This window comes from Leiobunum rupestre, chromosome 5 (assembly GCF_980474605.1).
Source record: "Leiobunum rupestre chromosome 5, qqLeiRupe1.1.hap1, whole genome shotgun sequence".
Lineage (NCBI taxonomy): Eukaryota > Metazoa > Arthropoda > Arachnida > Opiliones > Sclerosomatidae > Leiobunum > Leiobunum rupestre.
Window position 1 is genome coordinate 55,725,470 of NC_143388.1, and position 13,341 is coordinate 55,738,810.

The 13,341-nt window shown below is 36.8% G+C and overlaps 1 protein-coding gene across 4 annotated transcripts in view; it reads left to right on the forward strand.

Moving 5' to 3' along the window:
• Positions 1 to 1,114: 1,114 nt before the first annotated feature.
• The window catches only part of INPP5E (Inositol-3-phosphate synthase), a 40,581-nt gene continuing 28,354 nt past the window's right edge, over positions 1,115 to 13,341 (forward strand). For 2 of the 4 annotated variants that reach the window (XR_016480819.1, XM_090174559.1), the window contains exons 1-4: positions 1,115 to 1,165; positions 6,054 to 6,575; positions 7,234 to 7,657; positions 9,284 to 9,404. Coding sequence is in view for 3 of the 4 variants with exons in the window: in XM_090174559.1 (XP_090030685.1) it covers positions 6,233 to 6,575; positions 7,234 to 7,657; positions 9,284 to 9,404 (888 nt within the window). In the remaining variant the exon portion in view is untranslated. The remainder of the gene's footprint in view (positions 1,166 to 6,053; positions 6,576 to 7,233; positions 7,658 to 9,283; positions 9,405 to 13,341) is intronic. The other 2 variants (XM_090174558.1, XM_090174556.1) reach the window with 2 other exon arrangements.

The window sequence follows — 13,341 nt, forward strand, 5'->3', positions numbered from 1 at the left end:
TATGCTCGCTACAGACAAATAATTGAAAAGTCATAAGAATGTTTTTTCTTAAATAAACTTATTAATATACAAGAAAACAATGAAAAATTATATTAAAAAGTTCAATATGAATGCAAGTATAATTATTTATAAAGTCAAATTTACGAATAAAGATTACGAAAAAATAATAGCGTCTGCTTTAGCTGCTGCCAAGAATTAGTAACTTCAATCATAGAGGAATAGCCCTGATACCTCTCTAGATTTCAATGGGCCGGGAGTAGTCGCGTACTCCTGTAATCCGGTCCCAAGCGTCTGGGTGGCAGTTTGTGGATGGCCATGTGAGGACGACCACTAATCCCCCAACGGGTGGTTGTCATACTTCCGCCACGGGTGTCCCAACCCTATCCCTAAGTATCCCCCCGTTGGCGTGGCCGTAACACAAAACTCGCACCTGATTAACCAAATGGACGAGCGGACTGAATTTTCCCAGAGATAATTTAAAATACGAGTTTAAATTATCTTTGATTGTCCCACCCATAGAAATCTCATAGGTAAGTAGAATGCTGCCGCCTACGGCCGAGCTTCATTTTGAACCTTCAGCCAATGAGAGGCCGTAGAGTGGTTCCGCCAAGGAGGATAATAATCCTTCTTGATTCTGCTACTATAGTGGGAGATGGGTGACGTCATTCTCTCTGGTGACATTAAATTCTTTTCAGAACCACTCTTTGAGCTCTGATTGGCTGAGATCTGACTATCGTCTGCCACGGCGTTTGGTCCATTTGCCAGTTACACGGCAGCATTCTAGTTACCCATGAGATTTCTATGGTCCCACCCGTCACAATCGCTCATAACGAGCTTCTAAAAAAAAAGAAGATTTCAATGGTGAACCAAAGGGAGCGTAGCGATAGTTTTCCAGATCTCAGTTCCCATAGCCCTAATATTTTGCACGTGTTCAAAATTGAAATTTCAAAGATTTGAGCAAAAACCACTCCCATGAAAAAACTCGAGTTAATGAGTAATTTAGAAAGTGACTTTTGGTGCTACTAGATCATACTTATTTCCAGCCTGAATATCCCATATTTATTGTTGATTGATTCTTTCTGCACTGTCGTCTGTAGTTAAATACCCAAAATGAAGAAATTCGGTTTGTGACCAAGGCTTTTTCCATATAAATTATAACTTAAATGTAAGTATATTTACAGTGTTTGATTGGAAAAGTCATATCTAGTTGGTTTTATTTACAAGGAAGTGTTTTAAGTGACGAGTTGTGGAATTCTAAAATGAAAATCAGTTTTTTAAAGTTTCAACTAGGGCTCTGCAACCTAGGTGGGTAGGATAACCAACTGAGGTAGATAATTGCTAGAAGCCTTGAGGAGAGGGTAAAATTGGATACTTCGTAGCTCTTTTTTTATTTGTGGCTCTTAAACGACGATTACACAAATTCTGTGGTCAAAAAGTGCGAAAGTTAGAGGGGTTTTCCTAGTTGAAGTTTTATGAGAAAGTTTGAAATTAACAGTTTAGCGCAAATAAATGGAAGAAAGACAGTGTTGTTGATTTTCAATCACATTTATATTAGATCAGATTGCCCAAGTTGTTTAACAAGCTTATGTGGATAAATGAAACCATAACGTAACGTAAAAATAAAGCCAAATTTTAGTTGGATTAGAGGACAAAGCCATTTTAAAAATAGTAACTTACATCCAAAATACATAGACAAAAACAAAAGGTTTACTTCGTCATCGTTAGCCTGCCTGCACATAAGCTGAGGAGGCCCTTCAAATTGCCTTCCCCCTTTGTGTAAGGTTACTATTGAGGGTCATCGCACAGGAACATGTGAAAATAGGCTATAAAAATATGCATGCTATGGAATTCTGCTCACAGTCGCGTCATTTCATAATTAAAAATTAACTGGACCAATTTTAAAGTTAAGTTATTGATCCTAATGTACTCTTATTAAATCAGCTTTGTTTATTTATTAAAAAAAATTAAGTGGTTGGTTAAAAATATCCATTAACTGCTCCTAGACGCGTGTTGAAATTTGTCTAGACTTTAGATTGTTTGGATTCCCGAAAAACCAGCAAACTCAATGCAACACTTTCATAGTTTTTAAAGAGGTTTATGAAATTGGTGTTCAAACTAATTTTGAACTAAGAGTGCATGTAACGTTAAAAATCAAAGGCTTAGAGCAAGCTATTAAAACAAATTTTAGTGTTGAGTCTGTTGACTGTGTTAATGCTTTAACTCAAAAGAAAATCAACGATTTAAAGTCCCTTGTGATATTGCGAAACATGAACAGTTGGATCGCCCCTTACCAAAAAATAAGTTGGTATTTAGTTGGTATACACATTTTAGTTGACATTAAGTTGGTTTTAAGTAGGCTCAAGTGGTCAGGATATTTCAATAAACTAGTTAAAGGGATAATAAGTTGTTATTAAGTTGGTGGGAAAATACTTTTTTCTTTAAGTTGGTTTTTAGTGGTCAGAAAATTACATATTATTTTAAGTTGGTTTTAAGTGATCTTTATTAAGTAAGTTTTAAGTTGGGTTTAAGTGGTCTTTATTAAGTAAGTCTTAAGTTGGCTTTAAGTGGTCTTTCTTAAGTAAGTTTTAAGTTGGCTTTAAGTTGCCTCCATTAAGCAAAATCAGAGTTGGTTTTAAGTTAGTATTTAGCTGGTATTTGACTCAAATACCAACTTAAACCCAAGTTTCGGTAGTTTTTAGACAACGTATTTTTTGGTGAGGGCAACTTTAAATAGTTCCTAGACAACTTAGTTTTTGGTATGGGCTGTCAGACTAAAAACTTAAGTTTGGCTTTTTTGAGAGCCTTGGCGATTTTGCTAGGGTTTTTCAGGCAGAGATTTGCCATCTGCTTCTGTGTACACAGTGGCGTAGCTAGGGGGATGTCTGCCCTGGTTGCTACCCGTTTGGGCCTGATTTAGGGGTCACATCCGACGGTGAACAAAAAACTTACACAAACTAGAGACTATCCCTTACCAAAAAATAAGTTGTCTAGGAACTACTTAAAGTTGATTTTAAGTTTGTATTTGAGAAAAATACCAACTAAATATTATCTAAAAACCAACTTAAAGAAAACAGTATTTTCCCACCAACTTAATAACAACTTATTACCCCTTTAACTTGTTTATTGAAATATGCTGACAACTTGAGCCTACCTAATACCAAGTTAATATCAATAATAATGTGTATATAAACTAATTACAAACTGAAATCCAACTTATTTTTGGTAAGGGTTGGAATAAGACAGTTTTCTGTGATCATAGTTCCATTTTATCTTATCAGCCAATTATTTATTTTACTCGTTATTTTACGCTTTCGTGTTAGTGCGATAATGAGTTAATGTCGCGATTTAAGTGCGAGTTGTTGAAAGCATACGACACATTACCAAAAATGAGCCAATGTGACACTGCCGCTCAACTTCTGATCTCTCAGCCTGTGTTGAACCAAATTTTTAGAGACGTTCACTACTATAGTTATAGTTTTAATTTGCATTAAAAATACGAGGATTATATTAGGACTATTTTAGAAGATAGTAATTCAAATGTCAATAACATGTACCGACGGAAATTAAAACAGAACTACATGTATATGTATTTAAAGTGGTTTTTTTGGAACCCGCATAGTGTTATCACCCGTTTATTGTTATAGTTTTTATACGGTCCCAAAGTGATCACAAAAAGCGGGTCTGCTGTGTATATATATATATGTCTTTAGAATGTGCTGACCCCAAGTTAGGTTTTCATCTAGCTATAGACAACTAAGCTCCCTTACGAAAAAATAAGTTGGATTTTAATTTGTATTTTGTTGGTATACACATTTTAGTTGATATTAAGTTGGTTTTAAGTAGGCTCAAGTTGTCAGCATATTTCAATAAACAAGTTAAAGGGGTAATAAGTTTTTATATTAAGTTGTTGGGAATATACTTTTCTCTTTAAGTTGGTAATTAGTTGGTAATTAGTTCATATTTAAAATCAACTTTAAGTAGTTTCTAGACAACTTATTTTTTCATAAGGGAGAGCTTTGCACTACCCTTACCAAAAAATTAGTTGGCTAAAAACCACTTACGACAACTTGTATTTCAACTTGGTTTTCAGTTTGTATTTGGGACAAATGCCTACTAAAAAAATAACTTAAATCGTCTTTATTAATCAACTTATTTCCAACTAAACCAGAATCAACTTTTACATTTAACTACTTAAAACCAAACTCACTCAAACTCTCCAAGCCCCGAGTTCGTACCGCTCAGCGTCTAAATCATTTTTCCTGTAGTGTGATTAATGATTGGAATTCCCTTCCCCAAGAGATTGTTTCTATCCCCAATCGCCACACGTTTCGCCGCCATGTCTCTGCCTTTTTTCATTTTAAAGATACAGTACCGCCTAGAACAAAGTTCACTAAGCGAGCGTTCGCTTAAAGTGGCGCTTATGGGGGGGAAACATGAGCTAGGGCTGCTGCCAGACCCCGGCTTCGCTTTAAGCGACCGCTCGCTTAGTGAACTTTGTTCTAGGCGGTACTGTACCTCTCGCGTTACTTGATTTTTAACCAATATTTCCAAATTTACTCATTTGTTTTCGTCTCTCCCTTTATTTAATTTTTTTTTTTTTTGGTTTTGCGTCTTTCTGTAGCGATGCTCAAACAAAAGCCCACCTGAGGCTTATTGAGCAATTATATAAATAAATAAATAAATAATATGTAACTTCCTGACTACTTAAAACCAACTAATTACAAACTTAGCAAAAGAAGTATTTTCCTACCAACTGAATAACAATTTATTACCCCTTCAACTAGTAACTTGAAATATGATGACAACTTGAGCTTACTTAATACCAAGTTAATATCAACTAATAATGTGTATACAAACTAAATACAAACTGAAATCCAACTTATTTTTTGGTAAGGGTAGCAATTCTCTGTACCACTTTTTTTGAAAAAAAAAAGTAGTTTGACCTTCTATACATATACAGCGCTATTTAGTTAACCTTATATAGAAAATGTAAAACATGGCAGATATGAAAAAGCTTTCAACCTCGAGTTTGGGTTAAAGATACATGGAATAAATGAGTTCAAACAGTGGTTGGGTTGAGAAAACTATACAATCAAATGTAAGCCTTTGATATTCATCTTTGGGAAATTTCTGCTTAGTTCCAAAAACTTCCCTTACCAAAATATAAGTTGGTTTTTAGTTGGTATTTAGTTGGTATTCACATTTTAAGTTGATATTAAGTTGGTTTTAAGTGGTCAGCATATTTCAGTAAACTAGTTAAGTTGGTATTTAGTTGGTTTTTAGTGGTCAGAAAATTACATATTATTTTTTAAGTAAGTTTTAAGTTGGCTTTAAGTGGTCTTTATTAAGTAACATTTTAAGTAAATTTTAAGTTGGCTTTAAGTGGTCTTTATTAAGTAACATTTTAAGTAAGTTTTTAGTTGGTTTTAAGTTGGTGTGTTTTTAGTTGGTATTTGTCTCAAATACAAACTTAAAACCAACTTAAATAGTTCTTAGACCACTTATTTTTTGGTAAGGGGCTAGTGTTAGGCTGAACTATATTCGTAAAATTGAGAAAAACATGATTGGCTAGTTTGTCTTGGGGAAAGGGGATTGTTTCAACGCTCTTTATATTGCGAGAGGAGCACTGCCAAAGGCTCGCGGCAGCTCACGAAGTGAACTGTTTGTTTTAGTCTTTCTATTTTTGCTTATATCTTATCATGGATTTATGTAATCAATGAATACTGTTAAGGAAAAATAAGATAGCTATCCCTTACCAAAAAATAAGTGGTCTAGGAAATACTTTAATACCAACTTAAAACCTACTTAAAACCAACTTACAAATATGTAATTTTATGACCACTGAAAACCAACTAATTACCAACTTAAAGAAAAAAGTATTTTCACATCACCGTAATAACAACTTATGACCCCTTTAACTAGTTCATTGAAATATTCTGACCACTTGGCATTCTCTTTTAAGAGAATGAAATTAACTTTTAAAATAGGATAATTTAGTCCTATCAAAGTTTTTTCAATCTGTTTTATTTGAATATGGAATTTTTTTTTTACAGTATGAATTGTTACTTTTCAACCTGTTGTCTGTGATCAAGCTGTTGAAGATTTATTAGATTACCTTCATTGATCTGTACATCTGTGATGAGTTTCTGATAATGAATACATTTTGGAACTACTAATCTAATAAAATTAGGAGTACACTTAGGTACTTTGGATGTAGAATAATCTGATTTTCATGTCTGAACCGCGGCCCAGAGAAGTGGAACCTGCTGCTCCTAAGATCAAATTGAGAGATACAGTTAGACCAAGGCAGTTACGAAGTATTTCAGCAACATTCTCAGGAGGTAATGGTGTCAATTCAGTTTCTAGTGCAAGTTCTATTCCAAGCTTAGACAGTGGTTCTTCTGTTTTGAAAGACCTAAAAATATCAAAAACTCTATCAAAAGTCAGTGAAAGACTGGGATTAGCTTGTAATGTTCATGATGAATCCAAAGATAACTACTTTGGACCAGTTGCTCCAATTCGCTCACTTAGTCTTCAGTGTTTAGTTAAGTCTCCACCTCAAGTAGCAAGAAGTGGTATGTATTTTTTTATTAATTTAGGTGTGTTAGAAGGGTGTTATTGAGACTAGTATTTTTAACCTAACATTAAATTCATTTAACATAGAATTAATTTGTCTACTAGAAATAATTATCTTGGCATAACTCCCTCACTCCTTGTCTCTCTATTACCCTCCTATAGTCCTATTAACACATCCAGGAGCATAGGTATAATTGTATAATAATTTCTAGGACTAGGGGTTTTTTTTTAACATAATTGTGTAGATTTATTATATCTCTGTCTGGTATTTTATATTTTAGCTGTAATTTAGTTGGGATTAGGCAAATCATATTTCAAGAGCAAAAAATTCCCTAACCAATTTGAAATTGTTACTGAATTTAAAAGTATAATATTTCACATTGGCATTTGAAAGTCTGGGTGAACATAGTTTCTCTTCCCTTTCTGTACCTCATGATAGCAGATTCGTCCAATCATACTCCCCCGATTTTACAACCTATTTCTTAATATTAAAATGGGAAACTAGTGTAATTCAATTTCTGCCATTCCCTTTTAGCCTTTTTTGTTTGTACATAAAACTCAACATTTATCAAAATCTACCAATGTTATCCTTCTTATCTTTTTGTACTACTTATTTGTAGTGCATCAATAACAAAACCAATTATTGTATTATTTTAGGCGTTAGCTCATCAAGTGGTTCACTTAATAGTTTTCTTCAATTAGAAAGAGAAATGGTGTCCTCTAGCAAAGAAGAAAGTCTTGGTTCATTTTCTCTTGAAGAAAAGTCTACAAACCAAGAAGTAATAAGGAAAAGTTCTTCCTTTTGGGACTCTCCAACGCGAAGAAAGAAGAAGAAAAAGAGAGTGCCATTTTTGCCTCCTTTAGTTGGTGGCGGAAAGTCTTCGACAGCCACGCTTAGGAGAAACCTGTCGTGTCAGTCTCTGATCATTGAGAGTAGTAACTCGAGTTATGACAGACCATGTGGGGAAAGCTACACTCTGCCAGGTTCCCTTTCAGAGTTAACAAATTCTTCAACATGCATTGGAATTTCACCAACTGGTAGCATTTTACCACCAATCACTACTAAAGAGGCACGCTCAAGGTAGTTTATTTTTTTTTTAATTTGTACTCTACTCTACTCGAAGTTCTTATGATTAGTGTAATAATAAGAAAGGTCAATTTATCCTAGTGGGATCACTTTTAGCATTCCTCTCAGACTAAGACTGCTTTATCTTACACTAGCCTTTTGTACCCGGGGAGAGTCTCGATAAGATACCGTTGTAAATACCATTGTTTTACTGAACGAAAATCCATAACCTTTGTAGAAACGTCTGTTGTTTCTGGTAAAGTGATTCGCAAGCGCTTCTCAACCGCGACCATCCCCCCCCCCCCCCACCTCCGCCACGTCAGCCACCCTCTCAAGAGTTCCTTACCCCTGGCTCGACAGCCGCTCTCTCAGACTGCCCTCCCCCCCGCCATGGCAGCAGCAGCCGGCGGCTTTAGCTTACAGAGCCAAAAAAATTGGAAAAGGTCACAACCCAGGCACGGAACGTCACAGCGAGTTACAATAGTGACGTTGGGCTAGAAAAAGATAGCAGAGCACGTGGCGCGAATTTCAGCATCCTACCTATCGTCGTTTAATAGTTACTAACGGGAGAGCCAAAATAATTGGAAAAGGTCACAACCCAGGGCCGGAACATCACAGCGAGGTCACAATAGTGACGTTGAGCTAGAAAAAGATAGCAGGGCACGTGGCGCGAATTTCAGCATCTTACCTATCGTCGTTTAAAAGTTATTAATGGGACGGACATACAAAAGGACTAACATTGAGAATTATAGTATAGATTAGATCTTAACCCAAGTTTTAGACTGTAAATTATAAAGCAAAAACCCTTTACACTTCATCATTCTGAGTGATATAGTGGAGCAACTCCTCATCATAGAGGGATTTTTAAAAAACAACCAGCGAATTCCTTTCTTTTCAATCATTTGATCTTTCAACATTTCAATTTATTTCCAGTTAATCATTGAGTTAAAGAGATAAGATTTTTTATGTTCACCTGTAACACTCAGTATCGCTGGGATCATATTTAAGGTGAAACAACTTGGGGTAGCAGCAGCAGCCGCCAGAGATAAATTTATGCCAAGAATTTAAGGCAGGCAGTGGCAAAAAGAAAGATAATTTCTATATCTGTCTATAAAACATATGGAATATAGCTTTGACCACTATGTAATTTAATAATAATAATAATAATAATAATAAAATGCTTTTTATTGGATATCCTTTTAAATCACAAGATTTGTTTACAAAAGGGTCCACAAATTTTAAATTAAAATACACTTATAAGAATTTAATAATTAGTCACAAAAAGTAATTTAAGTCAATATATCAGAGATGGCTGCCTTGAACTTATTTATACTATCAAGAGTTTTATATTTATAATTGATACTATTCCATAGCTTAATGCCGTTAAATTTAGTGCTTTTATCTCTAAGAGATGTTTGAAAGGTTTCAACGTAAAAAATATTATCAGCACCCCTGGTATTATTCAAAATAGAGGGACATGAAAACCACTCCAGTATATAGTCAGTGGTTCGTAGAGTTTTCACTCTAAACATAAAAATAAGTAGGGCTTGTTTATAAGAATAAGACAGCTGAGTATTAAAGTTAAGTAATGTAATTTATACCATGAAGATGAAATTTCTTTATTGTTTAATGACATTGCAGAAGCTTTCTGGTTGGGCGTGTTAGCTCACGTGGCTCTCTTTTGGGAGTTGAAGAAATGATTCGTTATTTTCCGGACAAGAAGGTTAAACTCTTTGTTGGAACATGGAATATGAATGGACAAGTATGTATTTGGTAAAAGTCATTATTATGTTAGAATTAATTATAGCATGCACAAAATAATCCAATGAATATTATTCTCATCGAGACAAGTGAAGGAATAAAGCAGATCGACAATCATAGTTAATCTATATTTAATTTATGTACATCCTTTAAAATAGTTCCATTTATTAAAGAAATGCTAGAGACCTTTCTATAAATCCCTAGCTAGTCCTGTCCAATCAAACCCTTCACAAAGACTATACAGGGTGTTAACTAAGAAACGATACAGAACCAATTACTCAAAATGTGTTTTATGTAAGAATTTGAAATTTCCAGGTTAAATAGAGAGTGCAAGGGGACAAATTACAATGAAAATTTCAATGACCTTGAAACATTAGTTCAAGGTCATTCCAAATTTATCTCGAGAACCATTAAGATTAGGAGAATGGTTCCAATTAGAAAAATGCCTGCCAAGGTTTTTTAAGTCAAATAACCTTTTAACCGAGGTAAATAAACCAACAAAACTCCAAAATAAGCGTTAATTAATTGATTTAAGACATACCAAGTATTTTTATTAAGTTTTTTTAGTTTAAATGTTTTAAACCCAAAAGAAACTAAATAAGCAACTAGTAAATGTAAGAATTATTTACAAATAACTTAAATAAATAATGAAAAAACTGAAGATTAAATTTCAAATAATAATGAACATAACAATGACAATGTAATGTTTCAAGCTCCCTTAAATTCTAGACTTATTTTATGAAGTGTTTAAAATACCTCCATTGGCTACTACGCATGCTTGCCCTCGTGTATTAGTTGCTTATTTATTTCAATTACTTATTTAGTTTCTTTTGTGTTTAAAACATTTAAACTAAAAAACTTAATAAAAATACTTGGTACGTCTTAAATCAATTAATTAACGTTTATTTCAGAGTTTTGTTGTTTTATTTACCTCGGTTAAAAGGTTATTTGACTTAAAAAACCTTGGCAGGCATTTTTCTAATTGGAACCATTCTCCTAATCTTAATGGTTCTCGAGATAAATTTGGACAGACCTTGAACTAATGTTTCAAGGTCATCATAAGCTACAAATTTCAAACTCCCCCACTCAGTTTAGAGTGTTACGACAATTTTGATCCATTAAATCTGGTAGGTTTCGATTTATAAGCCCTTAAATGTCGTGTCTTAATTAGAATACCATACACGACCTTATGGTTTTCGGTCTAACATTTCTCGGCTTCCCATTGCTCAAATTAGATCGGGTAAAGCTGTTTAGACTTAATATTAAACGTAGAACACATTTCTAATTGGAACCATTCTTCTAATCTTAACGGTTCTCGAGATAATATTTGAATGACCTTGAAGACCTGGTTCATTTCCATTGACATTTGTCCCCCGGAACCCTCTATGTATCCTGCAAACTTCAAATTCTTACATAAAACACATTTTGAGTAATTGGCTCTGTATCGTTTTTTAGTTAACACCCTGTATAGCTTTACTTCAGTAGGAATTCCAACAATGGTTCTTTGGTTTTAAAAATTTGAATTATAGCAAATGTTTTTATATAGCTATTTAAAGTGACCTACGTAATGTGGGTAGATTTCTAAATATTACAATACTGTAAATGTAATCTTTACAAAATCAATGAGGTATAATTTAACTGTGTACAATGGTTGTTTTATTGAATTCTTTCCTGAATTTGTATTCTTAGGTACGTAAGCTCTTGCATTTAGTAAATTTGTTAAAAATCCTGGATTTTTAAAAAAAAATACAAAATTGTTATAGGTTTTTTCCAGAATTTTAATTTTTTTCTTGTATTGGTGGATTTTACAGAGTTTTTTTTTGTGAATTTGTTAAAATATATACAGTATCTATGTACTTTATTTCTCATTTTATGTATATTTTTAATTTAAGAATTAATTTAACTTAACTCGGGACTCCCTTGTAAAACCGCACTGCGATTTTATCTGAATGGGAATTTCCAAAATTAAGCTTTTTATTGTTATTAAAATAACTTTAATACTTTAAATTATACGGTACAAAAATAATAATAATAAAAAAAACACCCACACGAACACTTAGGGCAGGGAGTACAAACAATCACCTAGGGAGGCGCCCGGAGGGAAAGTGTTTAGTACTGAGGCCGCATTGCCTCTCTGCACCGCGATGGCGATCCGTTGCAAGAGGAAAGTCACCGACCGATGCTCGCCTGTGACCTCCTTGATCCGACGGCCTATCGAATGGATCAAGGCCAGACCATCCCGCCCGAAGGATTTCAACCGCGACAGCAGTAAAGATGAACCGATTTTCCAAGCCCGCGTATTTTGAGTTCTTCCGTAATTCGGCCTGGGTTGGCGCCCAGAGGGGGGCTGAAGAGGAAGACGCCAAATAGGACGGGGCTAGAGGGTTGGTGCACGTAAAGTCCCAGACCAGGGTTTTTCCACCGGACCATGGGACCAATGTCATGCCATCGGGTCGTTTCCCATCGTTCCGCGACAGGCCGGGGGGTTCAAGAATGGCCGGAACACCGGCAGAAATGAGGGCGCGTTTAAGTAGATCATTGACGGCGCCGTGGCGCGACAGCCGACCAGAGCTTCGTTTGCAACTCAAACCGTGGGTGCCCAAGGAGTCCACACGGCTACCACACTTGCAAACGTGTGGGACACAAATGTCGGCACCCAACCGAAGGCCGACAGCGATCCGAAAGGAGTCGTCGTCTAAGAGCGTGCCCAAAGACGGCGAAGGAAGGGCGTTTAGCCAACACCCAGAGTCCGCGGAGCTGACCGACAGTAGCCGAGCTTTGTCCCTGTCGTTGGAAGTATGGGCGGACAACCGAGTGATAGACAGCTCGACAAGAGGGGCCTCCCACGCGCGTTGATGGCTTCGGAGATCCGGCGATGGCAAGACCGCACCCGAAAGGATTTCCCACTGAGATGAAGCGTCGGAAAAATCTAACCCGTTAGGGTCGATAGATGCAGGCAGAATAGCGCGGACTAAGGCCTCCACGCTGGATACCGACGAGAGATAGGCGGGGAGAGCGAGAGTAGAGGCGTGGCGAATACCCAGGCCTCCCCGAGACACGGGAAGTGACGACTGTAGCCAAGGTGCCTCGTCCATGAGAGTGTTCGTAACTGTTTGCAGCGCCGAACGAAGGGTTTCGTCGAACGACGTAAGGCCAGAGACGTCACGCCAAACGGGGGCGCTGCGGAGGAGATACGATAGCTTCGGGATAGCAATTGAGTTTTTCAATAGAAAAAAACCCTGATGGGCAGATATTTGCTGAAGATTTCCGACCATGGTATTCAAGGCCTCGGCCTTAGAGGACAAGCAAGTGGAGATAGCCTCGTCCGAAAGGGGAGCTCCTAAGAGGATGTATTCGGAGCGCGATAAGAGTTTAACGCCAGGAGCCACCGCATGGAACAAAGATTGGTAGTGTTGAAGGTCAAAGCCGCCGGGGTTTAGGAGTAATAACTCGCATTTGGAGGGGTTGAGCTCCAGGCCGTTATCAGCGGAAAGTTCTTGGAGAAGTAGCAGGTCGTCGAGGACGGAACGTGGACTGCCGCCCAGCGTTGAATCATCGAGGTACCAGATGTTAAGCTCAGATGCCATGCGGGAAGCCACTCTATGCACAAGGAGGCAAAAGAGCGCTGGACCCAATTTGTCGCCCTGCTGAACACCCCGTTCGGATGACAGGATTGATTCACCGTAGGCGAGATGTGATGGCGCCCTATAGCATTGGCGTAAGAACCAATAGAGGTCGGGGGTATCCTTGCGAACGCATTCAAGTAGACGGTCTCGTCGGATCATGTTGAAAGCGTTTAAGAAATCGACTTTCAGTAAAACAGTGGGAGCCTGATGAGGGTGGTTAACGTAGCGCCAGGCGGCGTGAGCCGCGGCTTCGGCCCCCCCATGAGTACCGAACCCCAACTGCGATGGACGAAGAAAAGGGCCGAGAATTGG